Source organism: Eubalaena glacialis, chromosome 1 (genome assembly GCF_028564815.1).
Source record: "Eubalaena glacialis isolate mEubGla1 chromosome 1, mEubGla1.1.hap2.+ XY, whole genome shotgun sequence".
In the NCBI taxonomy this organism is placed as follows: Eukaryota; Metazoa; Chordata; class Mammalia; order Artiodactyla; family Balaenidae; genus Eubalaena; species Eubalaena glacialis.
The window spans coordinates 42,417,879-42,435,707 of NC_083716.1; the positions used below are offsets into that span (position 1 = coordinate 42,417,879).

The following is a 17,829-nucleotide window of genomic DNA, read 5'->3' on the forward strand; positions in this document are numbered from 1 at the left end:
TAATATTAATTCTTTATTTTCATTCAGATTTTAATTATTCTATTTTATAACATCTTAAAGTAGTATCTTAGAAAAGTCTATTATTTTAGACCACAGAATTGTTTTTTTCTTACCAAATAGGAGTTGGCTTTTGATACCAAATCAGGAATTACTATTTTATGATTGTGCTTTATTTTCCTCATTTTTTTATGAGAAAATATATCTTCAGAATTAATTTTTAATTTGGGGGAAAATGCCTGATTCTGAAGGTTTAGAAATTAAATATGATACTCAAGCTGTTCATCTGCAAATGTCTCCTCAAATTGAATACTTCTTTCCTGTTACTCAGTTTTTTTTAATGATCTTTTGTTTGTTTTTTGGTTATTACTTTTCAATTTAACTTTTCTTAGGTTCTCATCTTAACAATTTTCTGTTTAAAATAATGTAATAAAGCAGGCCGTAAAAGGTATTTCCACATCAAGTTGAAATTAAATACTCACCACACAGCATCCATCAAAACCCACTTCTAAAAGCCCCTGAAAGGTCTACTTACATCGTGCTGTCCCCCAGTTCTTCATAGAGATGCGCCCCCGGAGGCGGCGGGGGTGGCGGGGGCATGGCCACTGGTGCAGGGGCAGGCGCTGCGGGTTTCGCTGCAGGTAGGGCGGATTGGATTCGGGCTGTCTTGGTGCACTCAGCTTGGCGTCTTTGGTAAAGTAAGGAGGTTTTGTAAAACTCATTTTAGAAATCATATACTTATCAATCGGCTACCTTTCAATAATAAAGTCCAGTTATCAGAGGAACTCAAACATTTTTACACAAATATTTGAACTTATTAACTGATAAAATTACAAAAGCATCCCCACAGAGTATCTTTTATGTATAACCCCTTCTCCTTAGTTCTTTAAAATATTTACTCCTTGAAAAACGGGTAGAATTCAGTAGAAAAATTTGCAAATTAAGTTAAATGATAATATTAAAGGGAGAAGGCAAAATATTTATAAAAAATGTGATTGATAATTGGTAGTTGTTTAATGGATCTCTTTCATAATGTGAGGCATATAGAAGATACATAATTTTCCTTTATTATTAGTCTTCCATCTATTTAAAGAAAAGTTATTTAAAAATGATTTAAAACATTTTTGACATTAGTTTGCAGGGGCTGTGTAGATGTACACATTTAGGAGGGAGATTTGGTTAGCTTTTATTTCCTTTGAATTCCTAGGAATGCCTGTGATTCTTGCATTGGAGGTAAGCTGCTCTTTTTTGACTTTCTTGGATCCTGATTGTTAATTCTTGCCTCAAAATCAAGATCCCAAAGGGTGGAGGCTCTAAGGGCAAACTGTCTTTTTCACATTTCTTCCACTTGTATCCAATTGTCTAAAACTAGCTCAATTCTATATATACAAAACCACAAAGGAATTTGAACTAAAAAGTAGTTCAAATACAAAATACAAATACAAAATAGACAAATAATACATGGTTCAGGGCAGGCTGCCTACTTTATCAGTGTTATCTCTTTTTTTTTCTTTTTATATCACATAAAATCATATGCAAAATATTGGTAATTATACTTACACTTTAAACCTGTTTGGGAAAGCAATGAATAAAAAAAAAGAGAAAGCTACATGAGAAATACTGCATTCATAATATTTTAACATTTGATTTAATCTAAATTATGAATAATTTACGGGTTAAACTCATAATGACACAGACTTAATGACATAGTAGGGGAACTAAGTATTTCAATTCAAAAAGTGAAAATGGTGACCACTGTCACAGTCCTACAAGCTGTTAAAACATTCATTGCAGGAAAACAAAGAAATTAACTAAATGGAATAAAAGAAACTGGATTAAAACATGCATATGTGAATTTCAACTCTGATAGAGAAATGGAATATTAAAGATGATCTGATAATTAGCTTTTTGGTTTACTACACTTGAACAATATTAAAAGAATGGAGTCAGGCAGCAAGCCCTGATTATACTCTTGGCCTCACTTTGAAGCTGAAGCTAGAATTGGAAGGTGCCACTCCTGGGTAATGAATTTATGACACTTTTTTTCACATTTGCCTCCTAGTTTTCCATGCATAGCAAATTTCAAAGACACATCTTAGTATTAAAGAATAACCATTCTAATCTATTTATAAGCAGAATATGAAGGTACAAAAGTTAGGTTTTAAAATATTAGAATTTTACTTTGAAACATGTTTACTTCTGTTAATCTATAAAAAAGAGTTACCAAAATTCATTCATAGAGTGTCAGGCTGATTATGGAACTAAAAAGATTAAATAATGCATCTTTACAATGTTTAAATATTAAGCATCTTAATTTTTTGTTAAAATTCAGACCATTTAGCATAACATCCAGGGTGCTTCAGTTTTGATCACTGCATTGTGTGCCAAATATAAGAAGTTTTCTCACTGATTTTAATGCTAGCAGAATATAATAAAGCTCCTTTGAGAAATATTTGAATGAAAAAGAAAAACTGTAAATAGACTAAATTTAACATGAAAATTAATATTGGATTGATAGCTTAATCTAAAAATTTGTCCGTTATTAAGTTTGTGCACAGGCTTTAGATTTGGCATATCAACTGATTTATTAACACACGTTGAACTCCAATATATCAACCTAAATGTTATATTTGCAACTACACATTGCTTTTGTGAAGGAAAATATTCCTATAGTATCTTCATGCAGAGGGTACTTTTTAACTTTCAGGTTGGAATTACCTTACCTTATTTAATTCAATAGAAAATTCTCAGTGTTAGGCAACAAAGATAACAGTTTAAGAATATATAAGGACTTTTTCAGTTCTTTCCCTGTAAGTATTTTAAATGGTGAGTAAGCTGTTCTACCATTATTTCTTACTGTTTGTTATGTCAAGTAATTTATATGGCTTATGATTCCTGTCTGTTATTTACTTTCATTTTGTGGCACCTTCAGGGCTACATCTCTTCTTAACCTATTCCACCATTTTTTCACCAATCATCATCAATAGGGATATACTTAAAGTATAGCCCTGTATCACAAAGGGTCCCCATTTCTAGTGTCAAATAAAGAATAGCTCGCTAGACTATTTTAAATATAGATGTTTAAATTAGGAAAAATTTACTTGACTACTTTGAAGAGCCTAAAGAAGAAAAATATAGATATTTTAAATGGATGTATTTGCCTGTAGGAACCAGAGAAATGTAAGGCCTCTACAGCCAAAATATACTGTTAGATGTTATAATATAGGCTCTAGCAAGGCTAGCCAGGAAAGAAGAAACCATATGGAAAATTACATATTGTGTGCTATGATTTTTAAATGATTTTTTCAAACATTGTAATCATCTGCATAGAGGTAAATTTAACAATATGGATAAAAACCTAGCATGACAATGTATTTAGGTTACAGACCTTCCTTTGGAACTGGGTTATCTCTATATGACATTCCACTGCCTTTGCCCCAGGATACCTCGTACCTTTTCTCCCAAGGCTCTTAACCTGATGAAGAGCATAAACAAAGCTACAGGAGGTAACCTAATATTCCTAACAGATAAGAATATTTTAGGAGCACAGGAACACTGAGCAATCTGTGACAAATGTTTTGAAAGTTTGTATTGTTTTCCCTTAAAGGAAGGTCATTTGGTACAAGAAAAATACAGCACTCCCAAAATGGCTGCAGCATTAATATTTTACAGCTACAAAGCCATTTTACCAGAGATAGTTTTTTGATAATGCCTTCTTGAGGAACTATCCACGTTCAGCATGTATGAATACTTACTGTCTGTAGCTGACCAAAACCACCAAGATGGCAGGAATACAGCAGAGGATGATGATGAAGGCCAGAGCCAGCAAGGCCCCTTCTGTGTAGCCTAGACTTTCTCCTCGCTTCTTAATGCTGGTTACTGCCTCTGGAGTCCGGATCTCCAGAATGCGTCCTCCTTCCCCATAATAGGGCTGAAAGTCTTTATTGATATCGAGGAGTTTGCCATCTAAAAATCTTTATTGTTAAACAGTAAAAGCAAAGACGTTAACAGAGAAAGGCTTTTGTTTTAAACAAAATATTTTTTGTGATATCTTTTAATATTTTCTTTAATTATAACATAAGCTAAGTCAGAAGTCTTATTATGAATAAGAAAAGCATATATACAAAGCAAGAGCAATAAAGAAGAGTAACGCCTCTATATTCACATATCAAAGATACTAATAACAATGACTCTTACTTAATACACTTACAGACTGGGGGAAAATAATTACCAATGTCATTGAAATTTATATCACTATGTTGAGATTATTTACTTTAAGTTATTCAGGTGGGATAAAATATAATCTTCTAAATTATATAGTATAGTTTAAAAATATATTCCTGCATTATATATCCTTCGGTTCTCAAAGTAATCCTGTAAAACAGAACCTTAATACTGACTTCCTGCAGACCACAAAGCTACAGAGTTAGGGAAACAAATCTGAGATACCAACCCAAGCCTTCATAGTGTATATTTGTGTTTCAACACACCACCTTAAATGCTGACACTCTCAAATCTCAAACCAAAATACTTTTATGGGCTAAGAGTGAACAAATTAAAGAGCTTTTTTCTTCCTGGAAAGAGAAAACTAAATAAATGATGCAGGTAGTAAATCAGTGTAGTCAGGATGACAGGAATTGGTGGTCAATTTAATCTAGTAGTTCTTGCAAACTCTTTCTCTAAATAATGCAATTCCAACTATGAGCATTGTGTTGGGGAGGAGAATTAAGGAATAATTGTTACTTCACTCTATTAGACTGAACAATTTTTTTACATATTTTATGCTGTAATTAGCAGGCAATTTTTTTCCCCAAAATTCCCCAGGAACACTTAAATGATCCTTTACAAATCCTATAATACTGAAGCAACAATTACGTTCTTAAAACCACAAAGCCACAATATGTCTTAGGTATTTTTTTAAAAATTTTAAGACTTTTATCTATAAAGGTGAAATGTCTTCCTATAGAAAATTGAAAAACACAGAATAGTTCAAAAGGCAAAATTACTCAAATGCCCACAATGCAAAGATTACTACTGCTAATATTTTGGTGTACTCAAGTCTAATCTTTTTTTTTTTTTTTGCTATTAATAAACATTTTTATATACTTGTAATTACACAGCATACACAAAGTGAAAATATTTTAGAAATACATGTCTTAATATAAAATACCATACTTATGCTGAAGATGTGGAAAATACAAAGAAATGTGAAAGAAAAGATTTAAATGGCCCAAAATTTCACCATCAAATGGTAACCGAAGAATGCTATGCTTGTGCATTTTACAGGCTATTTCATCCCTTTGAATACTTTTTATTCTAATTTTCCAAGTGATCATGCTGACTTTAAATCTAGTTAAACACACTGTTCATAGTTTCCATAGAGAAAAAATAAAGATATGCTTGGTATCAGATATGAATTCCACTGGATAGTTTATTAATGTTCCAATTTAGGAAACCTAATGGCTCAAAAAACTCTATTTTAGTTTTAAAGCTACACAGTTTTTCATTCAAGTTTTCATGCTATAACTTAAGGCAGTAAGGATGCTTTTCTTGGTTTTTTTTTAACAAATATGCTTTTGTAGATGAAAATAAACTTTTTTTATCAATTTTTCTAGGCCATTTTCAGATACATTAAGAAGTACAATAAAGTTTTATACATTGTTCTAAGTACTAGACTGGAATAGAATTGTAAAACACTTTGTTTCAATTGTTTATCAGATAAAGTAAGAAATTCCAAATGAAGTACAGTTAAGAGTTATGTCGCAAGAACTGTATCATTAGAGACTGGGAAGGATCAGAAGCAGAGGAAGATCATTAATCGCAGGGAAAAATTATTCCTATCATGTGGATCCACGGATCACAATTCTACTGGATTCCTACTGGATTCTACTTGATATCCAAACCACCTAAAGGAAGATTTATTAGTCTTTTTACACTACAATAACATCATTATTTAGATCTTCATTTTGGTTTATTTCTCAATTTCGGTAATCGTAAGTAATTGTTTACTAGAAGAGTTGATAGCTTTTGAATCCATAACTGATCTAGAATATCTTTCTGTTTTTCTGTATATATGCGAAACAACTTGCCTAGGCCAAGATTCTTGAGTCATAACATTTTCCTTAAAATATTGTGGATTTGATCCCATTGATTTTTGGCATTTCATCATGCAGATGGGATGTATAAGGCTTATCTAATTTTTGTTCCTTTACGATTAAGTCATTTTTATTTTTGTTTCAGTAGTTTTAAAACATACTCAGGTACTTTTCGAGGACATATGACAACATTTTCATTGATTTCACCTGTAATGTAATGAAATATTTTAATTACATTTTTACCTCAGAGATACATGCAATTATCAGGTTGTATCTTGATTGTCCTCTAAATATATTCTGACTTCTTTTATGATTTTTTTTTCTTTTCCGTAATATGCTGTGAGCTTCTTATGTTTATACTTCATTGTGCCAATTTATTTTTCAGATGCTTTTTCATTCTAGGCAAGGTTGAATCCAGATAGTCAATGGACTTTAGGAGAATTTCTCCCTAAGATCGAAAAATTAGCCCCAAGAAACTTCAGGCTTTTGTTTTATACTTTTTCTGATTTCAGGACTAAGAGCTCTACTGTCTCCTAACATCCATGTAAATCCTTGAAGGTGAAATCTAATTGACCTTCTCGCGAATGTGCACTAACCCACACCTACTCAATTTGAGCAGAGGAAAGGCATACTCCAAATGGCCTGAGGGGAAAGCACTTCATCAAAGCCCACCACCAGGGACTTCCCTGGCGGTCCAGTGGTTAAGACGCCGCACTTCCACTGCAGGGGGCACGGGTTCGATCCCTGGTCAGGGAACGAAGATCCTACATGCCACATGGCTAAAATCAAAACAAAACAAAAAAAAGCCCACCACCATGTTGGAGAAGGGCAATCCTCACTATTCTTTTGTGGAGCATTTTTTACCAGAAGCAGGTAAGGATTCAGGGCACGCAAAACACATACACCATTTGTCTTATATGGTCTTGTTTTCTACAGAAAATATTAAACTGTTTTCCAGTGGTTTCTGTAAGAGAATTATTTCCAGAGATATAGTCTACCTCTGAGTCATCAGGGTGTTATTTCTTTTATTTTGTTTTTCAGTATTTATTACTGATCCCATTTTTCACCTTTCTTACTTAGTTAGAAAGGAGATAAAGCTGTCAGATTCAATATCAATAAAGAAATGTGATTTTCTCTTTATTCTCATCCATAGTCTACTTAGCTGCTGGTTAAAATGCTTTTCAAGTCTAAGGGTGAGGTGAACAGACCCCTTCATAGTATTTAGCCAACATTAATTAATTACTGCTCTGTTTTCCTGAGATGAGGTAAATTCCTAAGCCAATTCCATGTCTTCTGATTCACCCAACTGATGGAGCACATGCAAACAGGCATCCCTGGCTCCATTCACTTGAACACAACTTTCAAACTACAATGTATAACTACAGACCACTCTGCATTTTACCTTGAGGATTTCAGTGTTGCAATGTACATATGGATGTAGAAATAAAGGGGAGGGTGAGCAGGAGAGTGTATTCTGTACTTCACAAAAGCACACACCTAGGGGCTTCCCTGGTGGCGCAGGGTTGAGAATCTGCCTGCCAATGCAGGGGACACGGGTTCGAGCCCTGGTCTGGGAAGATCCCACGTGCCGCGGAGCAGCTGGGCGCGTGAGCCACAATTACTGAGCCTGCGCGTCTGCAGCCTGTGCTCCGCAACAAGAGAGGCCGCGATAGTGAGAGGCCCGCGCACCGCGATGAAGAGTGGCCCCCGCTTGCCACAACTAGAGAAAGCCCTTGCACAGAAATGAAGGCCCAACACAGCCATAAATAAATAAATAAATAAATAAAGCACACACCTAAACAGTGGAGGGGCAACTGCCTATTTCCTTTGTCAGTAAATAATGTGGGTCTCTGAAATAGGTTTACAGAATGGGCAATGGTTAACATATCTGCCCACATCCATTCCACTTGGATAAGGTTGTTCCTCTTAATAAAAGAAATCAAGGGTGGACCACTATTTCCTCTATACAGTTCCACAATTATTTTAACTAGATTCTAACATTTAGTTTTCCAATTACTTGAATTTTCAGTATTTTGAATTTTTTTTCTGTACTTAGGAAGTTGAAAGAAGTTTTATCAGAGGTTGGTAGTTAGATTCATTTTAAAGTATTTTTTTTTAACATTGTACTTTTAAATGCAGTTTCTAAAATATACCAGCTTTCTCTACCTTCTTCTTTATCTCTCATTTACTATCTGGACAGACTAATTTTAAGCAGACTGGACTATTAAGTGTACAAGCTAAAATTGTATTTGCTTATTTTTAAATTTAATTAAGTTTTGCTTTAAAATAGTATAGTCTGTTTCTGCTCAGAAGGCAGAAAGCCGCAAGAGAATGTGGCACCCACCCTAATGATGGGAAAGTCATATAACATTAAAATCATAAATTTTTTTGCAAGCATAAAACCAAATTCCAAAGAGGGGCAATTTCCTCCAACAGTGGGATGAGACCATGTATTGTTTCACCTTTCTCAGAACAAGCTAAAAGTAGGTACCATAAATTCAAATAAAACAAACCAGCTAAATTTTTAATAAATGCTTAAAAGCTAAATGTGTATCAGCATGTAAGGTTAGATAGAATAAGTGACCCACAAACACAAGTGGGGGTTTGCACTCACTCGCAAACTCTTTTCCATGGCCCACCATAAGATAGATTGGGTACAGGGCAGGAGACCAGAGAAATCCTCTTCATAGTGCAGGGATATCGGAAGTAATCAGCTAAGGCTGGGGTGCTCTGCAATTTTCTGGACCTGTATCTCACATAAAGCAAGAGCCATATAGAGGGAGAGGAAGTACTCCCACCCCTAAGGCTCAAGTAAAGGTCCACTGCTTCTGGACAAGAGCTATGAGCAAAATCCACCCCATCTGGGGGAGGAGAAGGAGCTCTCTTGGGCCTAAGACCCTGCAAAGCATAGGTCTACTACTGGTTGGGGAGGGGCAGGGAACTCTCTTACACCCAAGAACCTCCACAAATATGAAGTAGAGTATGGATTCCATGGGAAGGCGTGGAAGAAAAGCTGAGAAAGCCCCACCCCAAATCCTAGGCACACCGGCTAGACAAGGAAAACAGAATCCCCCAACCTCTCATTGTCCCATTCCCACCTTTAGAGTAGAACCAAGCAACAAGCAAGAGCTGTTTACTACATTGGGAGAGTTAAGAGAATGGAGAGAAACCCTTTCTGTGTCACAGGCATTCAGGGACTGCTGAAAGATAAAGAAAGCAATAGACCAGACACAGAGGTAACCCAGATATTGGAACCGTCACATAGGGACTTTGATACAACTCTGATTAATATTTTACAGGATCTAGTAGTAAGGCAGAAAACATGTCTGAAATGATGGAGAAACTCAGTAAAGTGGTAGAAACTGTAAGAACCAAATGGAAATGCAAGAATTTTTAAAAAAGATATGAAGATGAAGAATTCCTTCAATGAGCTTATCAGTAGGCTAACAGATGAGTCAGTGAACCTGAAAACAGGGCAGCAGAAATTATTCAAACTAAAACACAAAGAGGGAGGGACCTTCAACATGGCGGAGGAGTAAGATGTGGAGATCACCTTCCTCCCCACAAATACATCAAAAATACATCTACATGTGGGACAACTCCTACAGAACACCTACTGAACGTTGGCAGAAGACCTCAGACTTCCCAAAAGGCAAGAAAATCCCCAGGTACCTGGGTAGGGCAAAAGAAAAACAGAGACAAAAGAATAGGTATGGGACCTGCACCTCTGAGAGGGAGCTGTGAAGGAGGAAACGTTTCCACAAACTAGGAAGGCCCTTCACTGGTGGAGATGGGGGGTGGCGGGGAGTGAAGCTTCAGAGCCACAGAGGAGAGCACAGCAACAACGGTGCAGAGGGCAAAGCGGAGAGATTCCTGCACAGAGGATGGGTGCCGACCAGCACTCACCAGCCTGAGAGGCTTGTCTGCTCACCCGCCCGGGGCGGGTGTGGGCTGGGAGCTGAGGCTCGGCTTCGGACGTCAGACCCCAGGGAGAGGACTGGGGTTGGCTGTGTGAACACAGACTAAAGGGGGCTAGTGCGCCACAGCTAGCCGGGAGGGAGTCCGGGAAAAAGTCTGGAACTCCCTAAGAGGCAAGGAACCATTGTTTCAGGGTGCGCGAGGAGGGGGGATTCAGAGCACCACCTAAATGAGCTCCAGAGATGGAGGCAAGCTGCAGCTATCAGTGTGGACCCCAGAGACGGGCATGAGATGCTAAGGCTGCTGCTGCAGCCACCAAGAAGCCTGTGTGCAAGCACAGGTCACTATCCACACCTCCCGTCCTGGGAGCCTGTGCAGCCCGCCACTGCCAGGGTCCCGTGATCCAGGGACATCTTCCCTGGGAGAACACACGGAGCTCCTCAGGCTGTTGCAATGTCATGCTGGCATCTGCCGCCGCAGGCTCACCCCCCATTCCATACCCCTCCCTCCCCCCGGCCAGAGTGAGCCAGAGCCCCTGAATCAGCTGCTGCTTTAACCCCGTCCTGTCTGGGCAGGGAACAGATGCCCTCAGGTGACCTACACGCAGAGGCGGAGCCAAATCCAAAGCTGCACCCGAGGAGCTGTGCAAACAAAGAAGAGAAAAGGAAATTTCTCCCAGCAGCCTCAGGAGCAGCAGATTAAATCTCCACAATCAACTTGATGTACTGTGCATCTGTGGAATACCTGAATAGACAACGAATCACCCCAAAATTGAGGCAGTGGACTTTGGGAGCAACTGGAGACTTGGGGTTTCCTTTCTGCATCTAATGTGTTTCTGTTTTTATGTTTATCTTAGTTTAGTATTTAGAGCTTATTATCATTGGTAGATTTGTTTATTGATTTGGTTGCTCTCTTCCTTCTTTTTTTTACATAAATATATTTTATTTTCCTTTTTCTCTTTTTGTGAGTGTGTATGTGTATGCTTCTTTGTGTGATTAGGTCTGTGTAGCTTTGCTTTTACCATTTGTCCTAGGGTTCTGTCTATCTTTTTTTTTTAGTATAGTTTTTAGCACTTGTTATCATTGGTGAATATGTTTTTTGGTTTGGTTGCTCTCTTCTTTCTTTTTTTTATTACTTATTTTTTATTTCTTAATAATATTTTTTATTTTAATAACTTTTATTTCATTTTATTTCCTTCATTTTTTTTCTCCCTTTTCATCTGAGTCGTGTGTCTGACAGGGTCTTGGTGCTCTGGCTGGGGGTCAGGCCTGAGCCTCTGAGGTAGGAGAGCCAGATTCAGGACATTTATCCACCAGAGACCTCCTGGCACCATGTAATATCAAACGGTGAAAGCTCTCCCAGAGATCTCCATCTCAACGCTAAGACACAGCTCCACTCAATGACCAGCAAGCTACAGTGCTGGACACCCTATGCCAAACAGCTAGCAACACAGGAACACAACCCCACCCATTAGCAGGGAGGCTCCCTAACATCATAATAAGTTCATAGACACCCCAAAACACACCACCAGATGCGGTCCTGCCCACCAGAGAGACAAGATCCAGCCTCATCGACCAGAACACAGGCACCAGTCCCCTCCACCAGGAAGCCTACACAACGCACTGAGCCAACCTTACCCACTGGGGGCAGACACCAAAAACAATGGGAACTACGAACCTGCAGCCTGCAAAAAGGAGACCCCAAACATAGTAGGTTAAGCAAAATGAGAAGACAGAGAAACATGCAGCAGATGAAGGAGCAAGGTAAAAGCCCACCATAACAAACAAATGAAGAGGAAATAGGCAGTCTACCGGAAAAAGAATTCAGAGTAATGAGAGTAAAGATGATCCAAAATCTTGGAAATAGAATGGAGAAAATACAAGAAACGTTTAACAAGGACCTAGAAGAACTAAAGGGCAAACAATGATGAACAATGCAATAAATGAAATTAAAAATTCTCTAGAAGCAATCAATACCAGAATAACTGAGGCAGAAGAACAGATAAGTGACCTGGAAGATAAAATAGTGGAAATAACTACCGCAGAGCAGAATAAAGAAAAAAGAATGAAAAGAATTGAGGACAGTCCCAGAGACCTCTGGGACAACATTAAACGCACCAACATTCGATTAATAGGGGTTCCAGAAGAAGAAGAGAAAAAAACAAAAGGGACTGAGAAAATATTTGAATAGATTATAGTTGAAAACTTCCCTAATATGGAAAGGAAATAGTCAGTCAAGCACAGGAAGTGCATAGAGTCCAATACAGGATAAATCCAAGGAGAAACATGCCAACACACATATTAATCAAACTATCAAAAATTAAATACAAAGAAAAAATATTAAAAGCAGCAAGGGAAAAACAACAAATAACATACAAGGGAATCCCCATAAGGTTAACAGCTGATCTTTCAGCAGAAACTCTGCAAGCCAGAAGGGAGTGGCAGGACATATTTAAAGTGATGAAAAGGAAAAACCTACAACCAAGATTACTATACTCAGCAAGGATCTCATTCAGATTTGATGGAGAAATTAAAACCCTTACAGACAAGCAAAGGTAAGAGAGTTCAACACCACCAAACCAGCTTTACAACAAATGTGAAAGGAACTTCTCTAGGCAGGAAATACCAGTGAAGGAAAAGACCTACAATAACAAACCCAAAACAATTAAGAAAATGGTAATAGGAACATACATATTGATAACTACCTTAAATGTAAATAGATTAAATGCTCCAACCAAAAGACATAGACTGGCTGAATGGATACAAAAACAAGACCCATATATATATATGCTGTCTACAAGAGACCCACTTCATACCTAAGGACACATACAGACTGGAAGTGAGGGGATGGAAAAAGATACTCCATGCAAGTGGAAATCAAAAGACAGCTGGAGTAGCAATTCTCATATCAGACAAAATAGACTTTAAAATAAAGACTATTACAAGAGACAAAGAAGGACACTACATAATGACCAAGGAATCAGTCCAAGAAGAAGATATAACAATTGTAAATATTTAGGAACCCAACATAGGAGCACCTCAATACATAAGGCAAATGCTAACAGCCATAAAAGAGGAAATCAACAGTAACACAATAATAGCAGGGGACTTTAACACCCCACTTTCACCAATGGACAGATCATCCAAAATGAAAATAAATAAGGAAACACAAGCTTTAAATGATACATTAAACAAGACAGACTTAATTGATATTTATAGGACATTCCATCCAAAAACAACAGAATATACTTTCAACTGCTCATGGAACATTCTATAGGATAGATCATATCTTGGGTCATAAATCAAGCCTCAGTTAATTTAAGAAAATTGAAGTCATATCAAGTATCTTTTCTGACCACAATACTATGAGACTAGATATCAATTACAGGTAAAAATCTGTAAAAACTACAAACACATGGAGGCTAAATAATACACTACTAAATGACCAAGAGATCACTGAAGAAATCAAAGAGGAAATCAAAAAATACCTAGAAACAAATGAAAATGAAAACATGATGACCCAAAACCTATGGGATGCAGCAAAAGCAGTTCTAAGAGGGAAGTTTATAGCAATACAATCCTACCTCAAGAAACAAGAAAAATCTCAAATAAACAACCTAAACTTACACCTAAAGCAATTAGAGGAAGAAGAACAAAAAACCCCCAAAGTTAGCAGAAGGAAAGAAATCATAAAGATCAGATCAGAAATAAATGAAAAGAAATGAAGGAAACGATAGAAAAGATCAAGAAAACTAAAAGCTGGTTCTTTGAGAAGATAAACAAAATTGATAAACCATTAGCCAGACTCATTAAGAAAAAAAGGGAAAAGACTCAAATCAATAGAATTAGCAATGAAAAGGGAGAAGTAACAACTGACACTGCAGAAATACAAAGGATCATGAGAGATTATTACAAGCAACTATATGCTAATAAAATGGACAACCTGGAAGAAATGGACAAATTCTTAGAAAGGCACAACCTTCCGAGACTGAACCAGGAAGAAATAGGAAATATAAACAGAACAATCACAAGCAATGAGATTGAAACTGGGATTAAAAATCTTCCAACAGACACAAGCCCAGGACCAGATGGCTTCACAGGTGAATTCAATCAAACATTTAGTGAAGAGCTAACACCTATTCTTCTCAAACTCTTCCAAAATAGAGCAGAGGGAGGAACACCCCCAAACTCATTCTATGAGGCCACCATTACCCTGATACCAAAACCAGACAAAGATGTCACAAAAAAAGAAAACTACAGGCCAATGTCACTGATGAGCATAGATGCAAAAATCCTCAACAAAATGCTAGCAAACAGCATCCAACAGCACATTAAAAGGATCATACACCATGATCAAGTGGGTTTTATCCCAGGAATGCAAGGATTCTTCAATATACACAAATCAATCAATGTGATACACCATATTAACAAACTGAAGGATAAAAATCATATGATCATCTCAATAGATGCAGAAAAAGCTTTCAACAAAATTCAACACCCATTTAAGATAAAAACCTTCCAGAAAATAGGCATAGAGGGAACCTACCTCAACATAATAAAGGCCATATATGACAAACCCACAGCCAACATTGTCCTCAATGGTGAAAAACTGAAACCATTTCCACTAAGATCAGGAACAAGACAAGGTTGCCCACTCTCACCACTATTTATCAACATAATTTTGGAAGTTTTACAAACAGTAATCAGAGAAGAAAAAGAAGTAAAAGGAGTCCAGATTGGAAAAGAAGAAGTAAAACTGTCCTGTTTGCAGATGACATGATACTATACATAAAGAATCCTAAAGACTCTAACAGAAAACTACTAGAGCTAACCAATGAATTTGGTAAAGTAGCAGCATGCAAAATTAATGCACAGAAATCTTTTGCAATCCTATACACTAATGATGAAAAATCTGAAAGAGAAATTAAGGAAACACTCCCATTTACCATTGCAACACAAAGAATAAAATACCTAGGAATAAACCTACTTAAGGAGACAAAAGACCTGTATGCAGAAAACTATAAGACACTGCTGAAAGAAATGAAAGATGATACCAACAGATGGAGAGATATACCATGTTCTTGGATTGGAAGTATCATCTTTGTGAAAATGACTATACTCCCCAAAGCAATTTACAGATTCAATGCAATCCTTATCAAACTACCAATGACATTTTTCACAGAACTAGAACAAAAAATTTCACAATTTGTATGGACACACAAAAGACTCCGAATAGCCAAAGCAATCTTGAGAAAGAAAAACGGAGCTGGAGGAATCAGGCTCCCTGACTTCAGACTATACTACAAAGCTACAGTAATCAAGACAGTATGGTACTTGCAAAAAATCAGAAATATAGATCAATGGAACAGGATAGAAAGCACAGAGATAAACCCACGCACATATGGTCACCTTATCTTTGATAAAGGAGGCAAGAATACACAATGGAGAAAAGACAGCCTCTTCAATAAGTGGTGCTGGGAAAAGAATGAAATTGCAACATTCCCATACACCATACACAAAAATAAACTCAAAATTGATTAAAGACCTAAATGTAAGGCCAGACACCATCAAACTCTTAGAGGAAAACATAGGCAGAACACTCTATGACATAAATCACAGCAAGATCCTTTTTGACCCACGTCCTAGAGAAATGGAAATAAAAACACAAATAAACAAATGGGACCTAATGAAACTTAAAAGCTTTTGCACAGCAAAGGAAACCATAAACAAGATGAAAAGACAACGCTCAGAATGAGAGAAAATATTTGCAAACAAAGCAACAGCCAAAGGATTAATCTCCAAAATATACAAGCAGCTCATGCAGCTCAATATCAAAAAAACAAACAACCCAATACAAAAATGGGCAGAAGACCTAAATAGACATTTGTCCAATGGAGACAAATTGCCAACAAATGGAGACAGATTGCCAACAAACACATGAAAGGATGGTTAACATCACTAATCATTAGAGAAATGCAAATCAAAACTACAATGAGGTATCACTTCACACCAGTCAGAATGTCCATCATCAAAAAATCTACAAACATAAATGCTGGAGAGTGTGTGGAGAAAAGAAAAGCCTCTTGCACTGTTGGTGGGAATGTAAATTGATACAGCCACTATGGAGAACAGTATGGAAGTTCCTTAAAAAACAAAATAGAACTACCATACGAGCCAGCAGTCCCACTACTGGGCATATAGCCTGAGAAAACCATCATTTAAGAAGAGTCATGTACCACAATGTTCATTGCAGCTCTATTTACAATAGCCAGGACATGGAAGCAACCTAAGTGTCAATCGACAGATGAATGGATAAAGAAGATGTGGCACATATATACATACATGTGTATATATGTATCCCATATATACAATGGATTATTACTCAGCCATAAAAAGATATGAAATTGAGTTATCTGTAGTGAGGTGGATGGACCTAGAGACTGTCATACAGAGTGAAGTAAGTTAGAAAGAGAAAAACAAATACCGTATGAAAATACATATATATGGAATCTAAAAAAAAAAAAAAAAAAATGGTTTTGAAGAACCTAGGGACAGGACCAGAATAAAGACGCAGACGTAGAGAATGGACTTGAGGACATGGGGATTGAGAAGTGTAAGGTGGGACAAAGTGAGAGAGTGGCATGGAGATATATACACTACCAAATGTAAAATAGATAGCTAGTGGGAAGCAGCTGCATAGCACAGGGGGATCAGCTCAGTGCTTTGTGTCCACCTAGAGGGGTGGGATAGGGTGTGTGGAAGGGAGGTGCAAGAGGGAGGGGATATGTATACATATAGCTGATTCACTTTGTGATACAGCAGAAACTAACACAACATTGTAAAGCAATTATAGTCCAATAAAGATGTTAAAAAATAAATTAATTAATTAAAACAATAAAAAAAAAATAGTACTTTTAGCTGAACAAAAACCCACAAAGAGATAAGAATGTTGGGGGAAGGGAGAGGAATAAGAACAAAGCATCCAAAAACTATGAGAAAAAACAAATTTTAATTTGATTCCCAGAAAAGGATAAAGAAAAAATAGGGTATAAGAAATATTTGAATACATATTGTCTAAGAATATTCCAGAAATGAAAACAACAACAAAAAACCCCCAAAAATGCAGATTAAAGATGCTCAAAGAACCACAAGAAGAATAAAAGGAAGATAAAAGTAATATACATTTATTGTAGAAAATCTAAGCAATTCACATATCCCAAAATAAGAAAAATCAACATACTCATAACCTTGTGAAACAAAATATGTAATTAATGAGTTGTAAAGCCATTCCAGTCTTCTCTATGCAGTTATAAGTTTTTAAAATTTTTTTGATATAGTTAAATCAATTTTTAAATATCTAAGTGAATTCCTTGGAGGAAGTATGTTTTTTGTTTCTAAATCTTTGCCCTAAAAATTCTAACAGCCTCAGAAGCTTAGATTTTAGCATAAGGAGAAATTGAGAGGATAATCCTATTTCCACTGGTCTGGGCATTAGGCAACAATCAATGTTCTAGTATATTTGTTCAGTGCTAAAACTAAATATACAAAAACTTTTATAACTTCAGAATAGGTAATAATATATGATAATAATATCTATGCATATCAACCTTGCATTTTGAAATATATCTATATAATTTCGTTACAAAATATTTCAAAGAACAATTCTAGGGTTTAAATTAGACCAGTGGTTCTCAGCTAACAGTTCAAGGTGAAGACTGCTAAGGCAAAAATTTTAATACTTCATGGCTATTCCATCCTCTCCTCAATATAATTTTTTTAAATTTATAGTTATTCTATATTTTCTTCCTTTCTTCTTGGCT

The 17,829-nt window shown here is 36.5% G+C and overlaps 1 protein-coding gene across 17 annotated transcripts in view; it reads right to left on the bottom strand.

Moving 5' to 3' along the window:
• The window catches only part of PCDH15 (protocadherin related 15), a 712,410-nt gene that overhangs the window by 20,905 nt on the left and 673,676 nt on the right, over positions 1-17,829 (bottom strand). For 14 of the 17 annotated variants that reach the window (XM_061195806.1, XM_061195799.1, XM_061195791.1 and 11 more), the window contains 3 exons: positions 3,753-3,971; positions 1,558-1,566; positions 533-685 (listed from right to left, as the gene is read on the bottom strand). In XM_061195806.1, coding sequence (XP_061051789.1) covers positions 533-685; positions 1,558-1,566; positions 3,753-3,971 — 381 coding nt within the window. The remainder of the gene's footprint in view (positions 1-532; positions 686-1,557; positions 1,567-3,752; positions 3,972-17,829) is intronic. The other 3 variants (XM_061195744.1, XM_061195761.1, XM_061195696.1) reach the window with 1 other exon arrangement.